Consider the following 18,325-nt stretch of genomic DNA (forward strand, 5'->3'; position numbering starts at 1 on the left):
CAAGGCACTATATATATATATATATATATATATATATATATATATATATATATATATACACACAGAAGTACGTACAGACAAATCTATACAACATTCTTTACCGAAGAGAAATGCACAGACTTTCACGTTTACCCAGGTACAGCCTCACAGGTAAACCCTTCTCTCCTCTATTCTCATCTCCCCTCCTTCCTACTCTTCATCTCCAATAGAGAGCTGTAGATAACATCCTGTACTTATCATTTATAATCATATTAGGAGCCTATTGAGACTCATGTACAACTCGCAACAAAAGTCAAACTTCGGGAGAGGTGTCTAAATAATTTGACAGAGATTGCATCAATCTCACCGGAGAGAGGATCCTAGTGAGCGAAACAGCTCCTCTCGGTCTAAGTAGTTGTAGCCATTGTATCTGATGCTGTCTGGTCCAAAATAAGAGTGTGACAGCCGCTGCCTTAGACACAATGCACTGGATGCTGGAATACATTTTTGGAGGGGATGAATGAGCGGTCGCAGGTAGCCTAGTTTTTGAAGTGTTCATGCCGCATTAAAAATGTCCATATATTTTTACTGTTAAATGACTTGTCTTTACTAATAGGCCCATAAATTAAAATGTATTGAGGCAAGTACCTGCATCCAATAGAGGCTCCCCCTGAATGTCACGGTATAATTCACACTCTGGCTGCCACCGACAAACACACCAACTCAACTGAGGTTCAACTCTGATCATTAGACCACATTATTATACTGCCACCTGCTGCTAATAAACTGTACTGCATGTTGGTGATTCTGAGTCCAGCTAAACTCTACTGCATGTTGGTGATTCTGAGTCCAGCTAAACTCTACTGCATGTTGGTGATTCTGAGTCCAGCTAAACTCTACTGCATGTTGGTGATTCTGAGTCCAGCTAAACTCTACTGCATGTTGGTGATTCTGAGTCCAGCTAAACTCTACTGCATGTTGGTGATTCTGAGTCCAGCTAAACTGTACTGCATGTTGGTGATTCTGAGTCCAGCTTCCTGCTGTCAGATTAAAACCCCATCAGCTCTGGGATTCAGACGGGTCCACTGTATAGGGCTGTTTAGGGCTCTGGTCAAAAACAGTGTCGTATTATATATATATATTTAACCTTTATTTAAACAGGGAGTCACACTGAGATTTAAAAAAAATCTATTTTACAAGAGAGACCTGTATATATTTATAGATGCATGTCAATCTCAATGAGCCCTTCCTGGTTAAATAAAGGTTAAATAAAGGTTAAATAAAGGTTAAATAAAGGTTAAATAAATAATTACAATATAAAACAGAATGATGAAACAACAGTCACATACGTGTGTATAAAACAATATAATTCAGCACACAATAACTAAATAAGCATGTTTAATTAAAGCAATCACATTCAACTACATAGAGGTCCTCAATGTAAACTGCCTGAGTGACACCAGCACATCTAACTGCAGTGAACTCTGCAGATTGTTCCAGAAATTAGGGGTAAAAAACACAACGCAGATCTGAAAGGATCTCCAGTGTTATCCGTTCCTGTGAACAGGTTTGGTAAGTTATGATTCTTATCTTAGTTAATGATGTCACATATAGAGGGAGTTTCTGTCAGGTTGTAAATAAATCAAAGAGGATGAAGCTCTCTTCTTACAGACAGAGAGGTCAACCCCACGTTTATATATTTAGGCCAGCAGCATACCACCCTGCATACCACTGCTGGCTTGCTTCTGAAGCAGGCTAGGAGGTCCTGTGGTTGAGGTCTAGATTCTCACCAGATTGGTACCAGGCTAGGAGGTCCTGTGGTTGAGGTCTAGATTCTCACCAGATTGGTACCAGGCTAGGAGGTCCTGTGGTTGAGGTCTAGATTCTCACCAGATTGGTACCAGGCTAGGAGGTCCTGTGGTTGAGGTCTAGATTCTCACCAGACTGGTACCAGGCTAGGAGGTCCTGTGGTTGAGGTCTAGATTCTCACCAGATTGGTACCAGGCTAGGAGGCTCTGTGGTTGAGGTCTAGATTCTCACCAGATTGGTACCAGGCTAGGAGGTTCTGTGGTTGAGGTCTAGATTCTCAACCAGATTGGTACCAGGCTAGGAGGCTCTGTGGTTGAGGTCTAGATTCTCACCAGATTGGTACCAGGCTAGAAGGTTCTGTGGTTGAGGCTAGATTCTCAACCAAACTGGTACCAGGCCAGGAGGCTCTGTGGTTGAGGTCTAGATTCTCACCCAGACTGGTACCAGGCTAGGAGGCTCTGTGGTTGAGGCTAGATTCTCAACCAAACTGGTACCAGGCTAGGAGGCCCTGTGGTTGAGGTCTAGATTCTCACCAGATTGGTACCAGACTAGGAGGTTCTGTGGTTGAGGTCTAGATTCTCAACCAGATTGGTACCAGGCTAGGAGGTCCTGTAGTTGAGGTCTACATTCTCACCAAACTGGTACCAGGCTAGGAGGTTCTGTGGTTGAGGTCTAGATTCTCACCAGACTGGTACCAGGCTAGGAGGCTCTGTGGTTGAGGTCTTGATTCTCAAACAGACTGGTCCAGGCTAGGAGGTTCTGTGGTTGAGGCTAGATTATCAACCAAACTGGTACCAGGCTAGGAGGTTCTGTGGTTGAGGTCTAGATTCTCACCAGATCTGTACCAGGCTAGGAGGCTCTGTGGGTGAGGCTAGATTCTCATCAGACTGGTACCAGGCTAGGAGGCTCTGTGGTTGAGGTCTAGATTCTCAAACAGACTGGTACCAGGCTAGGAGGTTCTGTGGTTGAGACTAGATTCTCAACCAGACTGGTACCAGGCTAGGAGGCTCTGTGGTTGAGGTCTAGATTCTCACCAGCTTGGTACCAGGCTAGGAGGCTCTGTGGTTGAGGTCTAGATTCTCACAAGACTGGTACCAGGCTAGGAGGTCCTGTGGTTGAGGTCTAGATTCTCACCCAGATTGGTACCAGGCTAGGAGGTTCTGTGGTTGAGGTCTAGATTCTCAAACAGACTGGTACCAGGCTAGGAGGTTCTGTGGTTGAGACTAGATTCTCAACCAGACTGGTACCAGGCTAGGCGGTTCTGTGGTTGAGGTCTAGATTCTCACCCAGATTGGTACCAGGCTAGGAGGCTCTGTGGTTGAGGTCTAGATTCTCACCAAACTGGTACCAGGCTAGGCGGTTCTGTGGTTGAGGTCTAGATTCTCACCCAGATTGGTACCAGGCTAGGAGGTTCTGTGGTTGAGGTCTAGATTCTCACCAAACTGGTACCAGGCTAGGAGGTTCTGTGTTTGAGGCTTAGATTCTCAACCAGATTGGTACCAGGCTAGGAGGTTATGTGGTTGAAGTCTAGATTCTCACCAAACTGGTACCAGGCTAGGAGGTTCTGTGGTTGAGGTCTAGATTCTCAACCAGACTGGTACCAGGCTAGGAGGCTCTGTGGTTGAGGTCTAGATTCTCAAACAGACTGGTACCAGGCTAGGAGGCTCTGTGGTTGAGGTCTAGATTCTCACCAAACTGGTACCAGGCTAGGAGGTTCTGTGGTTGAGGTCTAGATTCTCACCAAACTTGTACCAGGCTCGGAGGTTCTGTGGTTGAGGCTAGATTCTCACCAGATTGGTACCAGGCTAGGAGGTTCTGTGGTTGAGGTTTAGATTCTCACCAGATTGGTACCAGGCTAGGAGGTCCTGTGGTTGAGGTCTAGATTCTCCAACAGACTGGTACCAGGCTAGGAGGCTCTATGGTTGAGGCTAGATTATCAACCAAACTGGTACCAGGCTAGGAGGTTCTGTGGTTGAGGTCTAGATTCTCAACCAGACTGGTACCAGGCTAGGAGGCTCTGTGGTTGAGGTCTAGATTCTCAACCAGACTGGTACCAGACTAGGAGGCTCTGTGGTTGAGGTCTAGATTCTCAACCAGACTGGTACCAGGCTAGGAGGTCCTGTGGTTGAGGTCTAGATTCTCACCAGAAAAACTGTTCAGCACAAGCTACTTCCTTTGTGGAGGCTGAAGAAATTTGGCTTGTCACCAAAAGCACTCACAAACTTCTACAGATGCACAATCGAGAGCATCCTGGCGGGCTGTATCACCGCCTGGTACGGCAACTGCTCCGCCCTCAACCGTAAGGCTCTCCAGAAGGTGGTGAGGTCTGCACAACGCATCACCGGGGTCAAACTACCTGCCCTCCAGGACACCTACACCACCCGATGTCACAGGAAGGCCATAAAGATCATCAAGGACATCAACCACCCGAGCCACTGCCTGTTCACCCCGCTATCATCCAGAAGGCGAGGTCAGTACAGGTGCATCAAAGCTGGGACCGAGAGACTGAAAAACAGCTTCTATCTCAAGGCCATCAGACTGTTAAACAGCCACCACTAACATTGAGTGGCTGCTGCCAACACACTGACACTGACTCAACTCCAGCCACTTTAATAATGGGAATTGATGGGAAATGATGTAAATATATCACTAGCCACTTTAAACAATGCTACCTTATATAATGTTACTTACCCTACATTATTCATCTCATATGCATACGTATATACTGTACTCTATATCATCGACTGTATCCTTATGTAATACATGTATCACTAGCCACTTTAAACTATGCCACTTTGTTTACATACTCATCTCATTTGTACATACTGTACTCGATACCATCTACTGTATCTTGCCTATGCTGCCCTGTACCATCACTCATTCATATATCCTTATGTACATATTCTTTATCCCCTTACACTGTGTACAAGACAGTAGTTTTGGAATTGTTAGTTAGATTACTTGTTGGTTATTACTGCATTGTCGGAACTAGAAGCACAAGCATTTCGCTACACTCGCATTAACATCTGCTAACCATGTGTATGTGACAAATAAAATTTGATTTGATTTGATTTGATTTGATTTGATTTGTGTTGATGTTCTCACACAGCCAGCACACCTGACACCTGTCAACTTGTCAGCTAATCATCAAAGCCTTGATTGGTGGATCAGGGTGAGTTAGTTCAGGGCTCCACCAACATGGTGAAACTGCCAGGGGGGGGGGGGGGGGGGGGAGTTCCCCCTAGGAGCGGTTTGAAAACCACTGGACTCAATGTATTTCATCATCTCAACTGAAGATTTTTTAAAAGAGCTGCTATTGAGTTCTGTCTGTGTAAAGTGGTGAGATGTGTGGCCTTGGCCTTGACTCAATGCTGAATAGTTGTTGATTGAGGAACATAGACCCTGCTATGTTGTTATGGACAGCACTGCTGGGGGGGGGGGGGGGGGGGGTTAGGGTTAGGGGGGTGCCTGAGGAACATAGACCCTGCTATGTTATTATGGACAGTACTGCTGGGGGGGGGGGGGGGGGGGGGGGGGGTTAGGGTTAGGGTTAGGGTTAAGGTTAGTGTTAGGGGGGGGGGGGGGGGGCCTGAGGAACATAGACCCTGCTATGTTATTATGTTATAATGGACAGTATGGGTTTTATGGGTTTCACTGTGTGGGTTTCACTGTGTGGGTTTCACTGTGTGGATTTCACTGTGTGGGTTTCACTGTGTGGGTTTCACTGTGTGGATTTCACTGTGTGGGCTTCACTGTGTGGGTTTCACTGTGTGGGTTTCACTGTGTGGATTTCACTGTGTGGGCTTCACTGTGTGGGTTTCACTGTGTGGATTTCACTGTGTGGGCTTCACTGTGTGGGTTTCACTGTGTGGGTTTCACTGTGTGGGTTTCACATAGTGGGTTTCACCGTGTGGATTTCACTGTGTGGGTTTCACTGTGTGGGTTTCACATAGTGGGTTTCACTGTGTGGATTTCACTGTGTGGGTTTCACTGTGTGGGTTTCACCGTGTGGATTTCACTGTGTGGGTTTCACCGTGTGGATTTCACTGTGTGGGTTTCACTGTGTGGGTTTAACTGTGTTTTTAAACAAGATTCTATCCAGTAGTCTTTTCAGGAGGAGATCTATGAATGTGTCACAAAGGGCAGCTTATTCCCTTTATTAGTGCACTACTTTTAATGGGCCCTGGTTGAAAGTAGGGCACTTTATTATCGGGAAATAGGGTGCAATTTGGGACGCATTCCCCTATGTTCTTTTCCTGCTTGGAGCCATTCTAGACTGGTTGGGGAGAGTAATAGGATTTCCTTTATCAATTTGACTTGAAATGATTACGCCCCTGCCTCAGTAAGCTCTGACAATCTATAGCACACACATGTACACACAACTCAAACTCTCATCTTTTGGGAACGTTTTTGGACAAAAATAACAATTTTGCAGCTTGCCTCAAAAACGCCCTCTACCCCTTTTTTTGTTCTAGAGCAGTGTATGGAAGGAAGGTAATCTAAGTGAGGGTTTGTTTGACAGTTTCTGAACACTACTGACTATAATTATACAATGGAGACAGTTACTGAACACGACTGATTGTAATTATACAATAGAGACAGTTACTGAACACGACTGACTATAATTATACAATAGAGACAGTTACTGAACACGACTGATTGTAATTATACAATAGAGACAGTTACTGAACACGACTGATTGTAATTATACAATAGAGACAGTTACTGAACACTACTGATTGTAATTATACAATAGAGACAGTTACTGAACACGACTGACTATAATTATACAATAGAGACAGTTACTGAACACGACTGATTGTAATTATACAATAGAGACAGTTACTGAACACGACTGATTGTAATTATACAATAGAGACAGTTACTGAACACGACTGATTGTAATTATACAATAGAGACAGTTACTGAACACGACTGATTGTAATTATACAATAGAGTCCCCGGGAAGAAAAATGCTTCTCTTTTTTTCATGTATACTCTGTAGACTCCCCTCAATCTCTCCCTCTTGCTTTTCTTTTCTTTTCAAATCAGTGTATAGGGAGGTTTTCCTGGTCAGAGAGAGAGAGAAAAAATGATGGCGAGAGAGAAGGAGAGAGAGAGCGATAGAGAGAGAGAGGGGGAGAGAGAACAATGGAGAGAGAGAGAGAAGAATATATCGATGGAGAAAGAGAGAGATGAAAGAGAGAGATGAGAGAGAGAATGATGGAGGGAGAGAGATGGAGATGGAGAGAGAGATAACGATGGAGAGAGAGATGGAGAGAGAGAGAGAGATAATGATGGAGAGACAGAGAGAGAGAGAGACAGAGACAATGAGAGAGAGAGGTATCGTTGCAGAAAAGCCACACATTGGTATTGTGTCAGTGTGGACCTGTATTAATGTTCCAGGTAGTGAGCAGTATTTGTGTTTGAATAGAAAGCAGACCGTGTGAGAGTGGATGTGCTCTGTCCTCCCTCTCTCTCTCCTCCCTCCCCTCTCTCTCTCCTCCCTCTCTCTCTCTCTCTCTCTCCTCTCCTCATCTCTCTCTCTCCTCCCTCCCCTCTCTCTCTCCTCCCTCCCATCTCTCTCTCTCCTCTCTCCCCTCTCTCTCTTCTCCCTCCCTTCTCTCTCTCTCTCCCCGCCCCTCCCTCTCTCCTCTCCTCATCTCTCTCTCTCTCTCCTCCCTCCCTTCTCTCTCTCCTCTCCTCATCTCTGTCTCCTCCCTCCTCTCTCTCTCTTGTGTATGCAGCTCTCCTCTCCTCATCTCTCTCTCTCCTCTCCTCATCTCTCTCTCTCTCTCCTCCCTCCCTCCCTCCCTCCCTCTCCTCTCCTCTCCTCTCCTCTCCTCTCCTCTCCTCTCCTCTCCTCTCCTCTCCTCTCTCTCTCCTCCCTCCACTCTCTCTCTCTTGTGTATGCAGCTCTCCTCTCCTCATCTCTCTCTCCTCTCCTCTCCTCATCTCTCTCTCTCCTCCCTCCTCTCTCTCTCCTCTCCTCATCTCTCTCTCCTCCCTCCCCTCTCTCTCCTCCCTCCTCTCTCTCTCCTCCCTCCTCTCTCTCTCTCATCCCTCCCATCTCTCTCCTCCCTCCTCTCTCTCTCTCCTCCCTCCTCTCTCTCTCTCTCCTCCCTCCCCTCTCTCTCCTCCCTCTTCTCTCTCTATCTCCTCCCTCCCCTCTCTCTCTCTCTCCTCCCTCCCTCCCTCCCTCCCTCCCCTCTCTCTCTATCTCCTCCCTCCCCTCTCTCTCTATCTCCTCCCTCCCCTCTCTCTCTCTCTCTTGTGTATGCAGCTCTCTTATCCTCATCTCTCTCTCCTCTCCTCTCATCATCTCTCACTCCTCCCTCCCTCCCCTCTCTCTCTCCTCCCTCCTCTCTCTCTCTCATCCCTCCCATCTCTCTCCTCCCTCCTCTCTCTCTCTCCTCCCTCCTCTCTCTCTCTCTCCTCCCTCCCTCCCTCCCTCCCCTCTCTCTCTATCTCCTCCCTCCTCTCTCTCTCTCTCCTCCCTCCCTCCCTCCCTCCCCTCTCTCTCTCCTCCCACCACTCTCTCTCTCCTCCTGCCCCTCTCTCTCTCTCCTCCCTCTCATCTCTCTCTCTCCTCCCTCCCCTCTCTCCTCTCCTCTCCTCATCTATTTATCCTCCCTCCCCTCTCTCTCCTCCCTCCCCTCTCTCCTCCCTCTCCCCCCTCTCTCTCCTCCCTCCCTCCCCTCTCTCTCCTCCCTCCCTCCCCTCTCTCTCTCTCCTCCCTCCCTCCCCTCTCTCTCCTCCCTCCCTCCCCTCTCTCTCTCTCCTCCCTCCCCACTCTCTCCTCCCTCCCCTCTCTCTCTCTCTTGTGTATGCAGCTCTCCTCTGTAGGAATGCTGCACACCCACTTGAATCAACGGCAGTAGTTTTTGAGCTTAGACAATATCATGTTTTTAGAGGAGCTGAAACAGGTTTGGTATTATGCCTCAACCGCAGTAGAACCTCCGGTTCATCCTCAAACTTAAACTAGTCCTGTATGGGCAATAACCTAAACCTGATAAACTAGTCCTGTATGGGTAATAGTCTAATCCTGATAAACTAGTCCTGTATGGGTAATAGTCTAATCCTGATAAACTAGTCCTGTATGGGTAATAACCTAGTCCTGATAAACTAGTCCTGTATGGGTAATAGTCTAATCCTGATAAACTAGTCCTGTATGGATAATAGTCTAATCCTGATAAACTAGTCCTGTATGGGTAATAACCTAGTCCTGATAAACTAGTCCTGTATGGGTAATAACCTAGTCCTGATAACCTAGTCTGATACACTAGTCCAGATAAACTAGTCCTTTATGGGTAATAACCTAAACCTGATCAACTAGTCCTGTATGGGTAATAGTCTAGTCCTGATAAACTAGTCCTGTATGGGTAATAGTCTAAACCTGCTAAACTAGTCCTGTATGGGTAATAACCTAGTCCTGATAAACTAGTCCTGTATGGGTAATAACCTAGTCCTGATAAACTAGTCCTGTATGGGTAATAGTCTAATCCTGATAAACTAGTCCTGTATGGGTAATAACCTAGTCCTGTATGGGTAATAACCTAGTCCTGATAAACTAGTCCTGTATGGGTAATAGTCTAAACCTGATAAACTAGTCCTATATGGGTAATAAACTAGTCCTGTATGGGTAATAACCTAGTCCTGATAAACTAGTCCTGTATGGGTAATAGTCTAATCCTGATAAACTAGTCCTGTATGGGTAATAGTCTAATCCTGATAAACTAGTCCTGTATGGGTAATAACCTAGTCCTGTATGGGTAATAGTCTAATCCTGATAAACTAGTCCTGTATGGGTAATAGTCTAATCCTGATAAACTAGTCCTGTATGGGTAATAACCTAGTCCTGTATGGGTAATAACCTAGTCCTGATAAACTAGTCCTGTATGGGTAATAGTCTAATCCTGATAAACTAGTCCTGTATGGGTAATATCCCCATCCTGTACTCTGTCTTAGTGTGGCTGCTGACTGACGTCACCGTGAGAATAAATGAAAACGCAACATCAAATAATACAACAGAATAAAGCCACGTGACAATAACAGGTCTAATTCACCCTGTGTGTCTGTTATTATTGTGATAAATCTATTCCCGACATGCTGCGGTGACTTCCTGTTTGTGTCATTCTCAGCAGGAGGATGGTTTTGAATGGTAGGAGGACAGTGGACAGCCTGAGCATTATACCGCTGGTATGTGGGTACTGGGAGGCAGCTGTTTGTAGCCAGGTCCTACTGTATCCTACTGATCCTACTGTACTTATTCACACGGTTGACGCTGCTGTGGTATACGCTCTCGTGGCAGGCATGTCTCGCGGATTTCATTTATTTTATTGGCTTCTTCCGTGAAACCGACCCCGCGCTGTTGATAGCGGATTGGCTATCTTTTCAGTCTGATATTATATTTTAGACATATGATTGGTGGACTTGCTAGTGCGCTATCCTCCACAACGATGCTACGACTATCCGGTGTGAATCCCATCCCATTGGTTACTGTCCCTGTCAGTCTGTACACTCTCTCTTGTGATTGGTGTTATGACAGCGCCGTGGACCTGCCCAGTCGGACCCGTCTGGTTGTGAGAGGCTGAGCTCTCTTCCTGGTCCTGCTGTCCACGGTGCGCCCGCCCTGACATCAACTTCCAAGGAGGAGCAGCTCGTCGGTTCGCGTGCGCTACTGCGGTACTGCAACCCCGGCTGCTATGTGACTCCATCGGGGGAACTTGTTTTGAATTAGCGGTCCGGTTATACCCAGGATAGGGTTCTGGTGATTGGAAGTGAAACGAGAGGTGCAGATAGGGTGTGAGGGTCTTCGACAGTGGAGCGTGGCAGCAGGAGGGGGATTTCTCTCGTTCCTATCAGATCTGCCTACAACCGGGGTCTGGCGTAGAATATGGCGGAACATCACTCTGTTTCCGATAGCAAGCATAAAGCTTCTGCTGTGAATATCGGAGCTTCTCTCTCTGGGAATGGACGGAGCAGTCCAGCGGGGACCGTCGGTAGTAGTCCTACGGGGGCTCTCTCCACCGGGATAGCTCAGCCGGCAGGGTGGCAGTCCTTACTTTCGTTTACCATCCTGTTTCTGGCCTGGCTTGCTGGTTTCAGTGCCAGGCTCTTCGCTGTCATCCGATTTGAGAGCATCATCCACGAGTTTGACCCTTGGTGAGTAAACAGTAACACGATCATTCACATCGATAATGGAGAATGTAGACAGCTACCGCGCTACTGGAAATATGCTGCTCTAACTGATCTAGCTCTGATTTCATGTTTGGCAACACAGCAGACAGAGCAGCGCAACATTGGTATAAACTCAGCCACGTATCCTTTGTAGCAGTTCCAGAGTGACGATACATTGTAACAGTAATTGTGTGCATGTCGGATCCGGAGCAGAGCGCGCGTCTTCATAAAGAGGACAATGGTGCGGTGTGAGTGACACAGCGGATTGAACCCGGAAACAAGAAGCAGCAGACTGAAGAAGTAGCCTATAGCCTACCTAGCCTATCTATATGCATTTCCTCATTTATTATCCAACTGTTTGGCCGGATCTTACATAACAACTAGACGTTTACAGTTAGCGGTTTCTTCCAGGAGAGACTAATAATAAGACTATTCGGCCATAGGCAGAAATATGCATTTTTGACTTGTATAACATGACGATGTCTATAGGCTATAAATCAAATACCTGACACCTACCGTAGTGCACTACATGGAGAATTAGGGTGCCATTTTGGGAGTCACTGAAGTCTGTAGGACTCTTGTGTTACACGGAGTTTGACAGCTCTGACTTTTGCTTCAAGACGAGTGGGGAAACAGCCTGTTAGTGAGAGGAGAATAAGGAATTTAGTCTATGACTATTGGCATTACGATAGGAATTGTGCCTATTTGATGAGACTGAATGGATTGTCTAACTGTAGAACCTGTCGTGGAGAACTAGGAAATCGTCAGTCAGGCCAATGCCTCCTCCTCTGAGAGGAGACAGTGTGAGAGGAGACAGTGTGAGAGGAGACAGTGTGAGAGGAGACAGTATCCGAGGAGACAGTGAGAAAGGAGACAGTCTGAGAGGAGACAGTATCCGAGGATACAGTGAGAAAGGAGACAGTCTGAGAGGAGACAGTATCTGAGGAGGCAGTGTGAAAGGAGACAGTGTGAGAGGAGACAGTTTGAGAGGAGACATTTTCTGAGGAGACAGTGAGAAAGGAGACAGTCTGAGAGGAGACAGTATCTGAGGAGACAGTGTGAAAGGAGACAGTGTGAGAGGAGACAGTGTGAGAGGAGACAGTCTGAGAGGAGACAGTATCCGAGGAGACAGTGTTAAAGGAGACAGTCTGAGAGGAGACAGTATCCGAGGAGACAGTCTGAGAGGAGACAGTATCTGAGGAGACAGTCTGAGAGGAGTCAGTATGACAGGAGACAGTCTGACAGGAGACACTCTGAGAGGAGACAGTATGACAGGAGACAGTCTGAGAGGAGACAGTATGACAGGAGACAGTCTGAGAGGAGACAGTCTGAGAGGAGACAGTATGACAGGAGACAGTCTGAGAGAAGACAGTATCCGAGGAGACAGTGTGAAAGGAGACCGTCTGAGAGGAGACAGTCTGACAGGAGACAGTCTGACAGGAGACAGTCTGAGCGGCTACTGCCCAGCTAAAGCCAGTATTGCATCATCTGTTGACAGTGTTGGTGTTATTGTATAATCACACTATGGAATTCATAGCACACCTGTATTACACCTGTATAACACCTGTATTACACCTGTATTATACCTGTATCACACCTTTATTATACCTGTATTACACCTATCACACCTGTATTACACCTGTATTACACCTGTATTATACCTGTATCACACCTGTATTATACCTGTATTACACCTATCACACCTGTATTACACCTGTATTACACCTGCATTACACCTGTATTACACCTGTATTACACCTGCATTACACCTGTATTACACCTGTAATATACCTGCATTGCACCTGTATTACACCTGTAATATACCTGCATTGCTATGGGAACCAACCTACACTACACAGAGTACAATATGCATGTGAGGTTATCTTTTAGTTAGGTTGGAGTTGGACACAAAGAAACATATTACTACATAGTAGATGTGGTGATTGTTTTAGCCTTTGGTGCTGTGTGTCCTCCTGTTCACCAGAGATCCTCTGGTGTTGCCTGCTGACTGACTAACAGACAGAGAGGATACATAGTGGACGAGCATCACCGTTTCCCTGTTTCTGGTGTCTGTGATGCTCTTTAATGAAGACATGTAGGACCCAGGTCCTCATGTTTCTTCAGAGAGGAGGGGGGCTGTGTGTCCTCCTGTTCACCAGAGATCCTCTGGTGTTGCCTGCTGACTGACTAACAGACAGAGAGGATACATAGTGGACGAGCATCACCGTTTCCCTGTGTCTGGTGTCTGTGATGCTCTTTAATGAAGACATGTAGGACCCAGGTCCTCATGTTCCTTCAGAGAGGAGGGGGGCTGTGTGTCCTCCTGTTCACCAGAGATCCTCTGGTGTTGCCTGCTGACTGACTAACAGACAGAGAGGATACATAGTGGACGAGCATCACCGTTTCCCTGTTTCTGGTGTCTGTGATGCTCTTTAATGAAGACATGTAGGACCCAGGTCCTCATGTTCCTTCAGAGAGGAGGGGGGCTGTGTGTCCTCCTGTTCACCAGAGATCCTCTGGTGTTGCCTGCTGACTGACTAACAGACAGAGAGGATACATAGTGGACGAGCATCACCGTTTCCCTGTTTCTGGTGTCTGTGATGCTCTTTAATGAAGACATGTAGGACCCAGGTCCTCATGTTCCTTCAGAGAGGAGGGGGGCTGTGTGTCCTCCTGTTCACCAGAGATCCTCTGGTGTTGCCTGCTGACTGACTAACAGACAGAGAGGATACATAGTGGACGAGCATCACCGTTTCCCTGTTTCTGGTGTCTGTGATGCTCTTTAATGAAGACATGTAGGACCCAGGTCCTCATGTTCCTTCAGAGAGGAGGGGGGCTGTGTGTCCTCCTGTTCACCAGAGATCCTCTGGTGTTGCCTGCTGACTGACTAACAGACAGAGAGGATACATAGTGGACGAGCATCACCGTTTCCCTGTTTCTGGTGTCTGTGATGCTCTTTAATGAAGACATGTAGGACCCAGGTCCTCATGTTCCTTCAGAGAGGAGGGGGGCTGTGTGTCCTCCTGTTCACCAGAGATCCTCTGGTGTTGCCTGCTGACTGACTAACAGACAGAGAGGATACATAGTGGACGAGCATCACCGTTTCCCTGTTTCTGGTGTCTGTGATGCTCTTTAATGAAGACATGTAGGACCCAGGTCCTCATGTTCCTTCAGAGAGGAGGGGGGCTGTGTGTCCTCCTGTTCACCAGAGATCCTCTGGTGTTGCCTGCTGACTGACTAACAGACAGAGAGGATACATAGTGGACGAGCATCACCGTTTCCCTGTTTCTGGTGTCTGTGATGCTCTTTAATGAAGACATGTAGGACCCAGGTCCTCATGTTCCTTCAGAGAGGAGGGGGGCTGTGTGTCCTCCTGTTCACCAGAGATCCTCTGGTGTTGCCTGCTGACTGACTAACAGACAGAGAGGATACATAGTGGACGAGCATCACCGTTTCCCTGTTTCTGGTGTCTGTGATGCTCTTTAATGAAGACATGTAGGACCCAGGTCCTCATGTTCCTTCAGAGAGGAGGGGGGCTGTGTGTCCTCCTGTTCACCAGAGATCCTCTGGTGTTGCCTGCTGACTGACTAACAGACAGAGAGGATACATAGTGGACGAGCATCACCGTTTCCCTGTTTCTGGTGTCTGTGATGCTCTTTAATGAAGACATGTAGGACCCAGGTCCTCATGTTCCTTCAGAGAGGAGGGGGGCTGTGTGTCCTCCTGTTCACCAGAGATCCTCTGGTGTTGCCTGCTGACTGACTAACAGACAGAGAGGATACATAGTGGACGAGCATCACCGTTTCCCTGTTTCTGGTGTCTGTGATGCTCTTTAATGAAGACATGTAGGACCCAGGTCCTCATGTTCCTTCAGAGAGGAGGGGGGGGCTGTGTGTCCTCCTGTTCACCAGAGATCCTCTGGTGTTGCCTGCTGACTGACTAACAGACAGAGAGGATACATAGTGGACGAGCATCACCGTTTCCCTGTTTCTGGTGTCTGTGATGCTCTTTAATGAAGACATGTAGGACCCAGGTCCTCATGTTCCTTCAGAGAGGAGGGGGGCTGTGTGTCCTCCTGTTCACCAGAGATCCTCTGGTGTTGCCTGCTGACTGACTAACAGACAGAGAGGATACATAGTGGACGAGCATCACCGTTTCCCTGTTTCTGGTGTCTGTGATGCTCTTTAATGAAGACATGTAGGACCCAGGTCCTCATGTTCCTTCAGAGAGGAGGGGGGCTGTGTGTCCTCCTGTTCACCAGAGATCCTCTGGTGTTGCCTGCTGACTGACTAACAGACAGAGAGGATACATAGTGGACGAGCATCACCGTTTCCCTGTTTCTGGTGTCTGTGATGCTCTTTAATGAAGACATGTAGGACCCAGGTCCTCATGTTCCTTCAGAGAGGAGGGGGGCTGTGTGTCCTCCTCTTCACCAGAGATCCTCTGGTGTTGCCTGCTGACTGACTAACAGACAGAGAGGATACATAGTGGACGAGCATCACCGTTTCCCTGTTTCTGGTGTCTGTGATGCTCTTTAATGAAGACATGTAGGACTCATGTTCCTTTAGAGAGGACATCTGAACGGAACCTCTTAATACCCAGACAGCGGTGGCTCTTGGCAGGGCAGCAGGGGGGGGGGGGTCTGTGGTTTTAATTATAGCGAACCAAAGTAGAAGACAACTGGAGCGTTTTGTTTTTGCAGACTCTGAAAAGTCCAGACACCAGGCGAGAGAAGCAGAATAAGTCTAGCCTGATTTGAGAGCCCATGGGGGCGTACCAAATAGACATGTTGGGTTAGTGTTCCAGTCAGACATGGTGGTGGGTTAGTGTTCCAGTCAGACATGGTGGTGGGTTAGTGTTCTAGTCAGACATGTTGATGGGTTAGTGTTCTAGTCAGACATGTCGATGGGTTAGTGTTCTAGTCAGACATGTTGGTGGGTTAGTGTTCTAGTCAGACATGTTGGTGGGTTAGTGTTCTAGTCAGACATGTTGGTGGGTTAGTGTTCCAGTCAGACATGTTGGTGGGTTAGTGTTCTAGTCAGACATGGTGGTGGGTTAGTGTTCCAGTCAGACAACATGGTGGTGGGTTAGTGTTCTAGTCAGACATGGTGGTGGGTTAGTGTTCCAGTCAGACATGTTGGTGGGTTAGTGTTCTAGTCAGACATGGTGGTGGGTTAGTGTTCCAGTCAGACAACATGGTGGTGGGTTAGTGTTCCAGTCAGACAACATGGTGGTGGGTTAGTGTTCTAGTCAGACATGGTGGTGGGTTAGTGTTCCAGTCAGACATGTTGGTGGGTTAGTGTTCCAGTCAGACATGGTGGTGGGTTAGTGTTCCAGTCAGACATGTTGGTGGGTTAGTGTTCCAGCCAGACATGTTGGTGGGTTAGTGTTCTAGTCAGACAACATGGTGGTGGGTTAGTGTTCCATTCAGACATGTTGGTGGGTTAGTGTTCTAGTCAGACAACATGTTGGTGGGTTAGTGTTCTAGTCAGACAACATGTTGGTGGGTTAGTGTTCTAGTCAGACAACATGTTGATGGGTTAGTGTTCTAGTCAGACATGTTGGTGGGTTAGTGTTCCAGTCAGACAATATGGTGGTGGGTTAGTGTTCTAGTCAGACAACATGTTGGTGGGTTAGTGTTCTAGTCAGACATGGTGGTGGGTTAGTGTTCTAGTCAGACATGTTGATGGGTTAGTGTTCTAGTCAGACATGTTGGTGGGTTAGTGTTCCAGTCAGACAACATGGTGGTGGGTTAGTGTTCCAGTCAGACATGTTGGTGGGTTAGTGTTCCAGTCAGACAACATGTTGGTGGGTTAGTGTTCCAGTCAGACATGTTGATGGGTTAGTGTTCTAGTCAGACATGTTGGTGGGTTAGTGTTCCAGTCAGACAACATGGTGGTGGGTTAGTGTTCCAGTCAGACAACATGTTGGTGGGTTAGTGTTCCAGTCAGACATGTTGATGGGTTAGTGTTCTAGTCAGACATGTTGGTGGGTTAGTGTTCCAGTCAGACAACATGTTGGTGGGTTAGTGTTCCAGTCAGACATCATGTTGGTGGGTTAGTGTTCCAGTCAGACAACATGTTGGTGGGTTAGTGTTCCAGTCAGACAACATGTTGGTGGGTTAGTGTTCTAGTCAGACAACATGTTGATGGGTTAGTGTTCTAGTCAGACATGTTGGTGGGTTAGTGTTCCAGTCAGACAATATGGTGGTGGGTTAGTGTTCTAGTCAGACAACATGTTGGTGGGTTAGTGTTCTAGTCAGACATGGTGGTGGGTTAGTGTTCTAGTCAGACATGTTGATGGGTTAGTGTTCTAGTCAGACGACATGTTGATGGGTTAGTGTTCCAGTCAGACATGTTGATGGGTTAGTGTTCTAGTCAGACAACATGTTGATGGGTTAGTGTTCCAGTCAGACATGGTGGTGGGTTAGTGTTCTAGTCAGACATGTTGATGGGTTAGTGTTCTAGTCAGACATGTTGGTGGGTTAGTGTTCCAGTCAGACAACATGGTGGTGGGTTAGTGTTCCAGTCAGACATGTTGGTGGGTTAGTGTTCCAGTCAGACAACATGTTGGTGGGTTAGTGTTCCAGTCAGACATGTTGATGGGTTAGTGTTCTAGTCAGACATGTTGGTGGGTTAGTGTTCCAGTCAGACAACATGGTGGTGGGTTAGTGTTCCAGTCAGACAACATGTTGGTGGGTTAGTGTTCCAGTCAGACATCATGTTGGTGGGTTAGTGTTCCAGTCAGACAACATGTTGGTGGGTTAGTGTTCCAGTCAGACAACATGTTGGTGGGTTAGTGTTCCAGTCAGACAACATGTTGGTGGGTTAGTGTTCCAGTCAGATAACATGTTGGTGGGTTAGTGTTCCAGTCAGATAACATGTTGGTGGGTTAGTGTTCCAGCCAGACAACATGTTGGTGGGTTAGTGTTCTAGTCAGACATGTTGGTGGGTTAGTGTTCTAGTCAGACATGCTGGTGGGTTAGTGTTCCAGCCAGACAACATGTTGGTGGGTTAGTGTTCCAGCCAGACAACATGTTTGTGGGTTAGTGTTCTAGTCAGACAACATGTTTGGTGGGTTAGTGTTCTAGTCAGACAACATGTTGGTGGGTTAGTGTTCTAGTCAGACATGTTGGTGGGTTAGTGTTCTAGTCAGACATGTTGATGGGTTAGTGTTCTAGTCAGACATGTTGGTGGGTTAGTGTTCTAGTCAGACAACATGTTGGTGGGTTAGTGTTCCAGTCAGACAACATGTTGGTGGGTTAGTGTTCCAGCCAGACAACATGTTGGTGGGTTAGTGTTCTAGTCAGACAACATGTTTGGTGGGTTAGTGTTCTAGTCAGACATGTTGGTGGGTT

General features: G+C 47.2%; 1 protein-coding gene across 2 annotated transcripts in view; it reads left to right on the forward strand.

The window, feature by feature from the left end:
* The window catches only part of stt3b (STT3 oligosaccharyltransferase complex catalytic subunit B), a 107,970-nt gene that overhangs the window by 7,840 nt on the left and 81,805 nt on the right, over positions 1–18,325 (forward strand). The window contains exon 1 of one of the 2 annotated variants that reach the window (XM_036935000.1): positions 10,380–10,953. The exons of the other annotated variant lie outside the window; for it this stretch is intronic. Coding sequence (XP_036790895.1) covers positions 10,685–10,953 — 269 coding nt within the window. The 5' untranslated portion in view covers positions 10,380–10,684. Of the gene's footprint in view, positions 1–10,379; positions 10,954–18,325 lie in introns of those variants that run through there. 2 annotated transcript variants of the gene reach the window in all.

The sequence above is a fragment of the Oncorhynchus mykiss genome, chromosome 2 (genome assembly GCF_013265735.2).
Source record: "Oncorhynchus mykiss isolate Arlee chromosome 2, USDA_OmykA_1.1, whole genome shotgun sequence".
In the NCBI taxonomy this organism is placed as follows: Eukaryota; Metazoa; Chordata; class Actinopteri; order Salmoniformes; family Salmonidae; genus Oncorhynchus; species Oncorhynchus mykiss.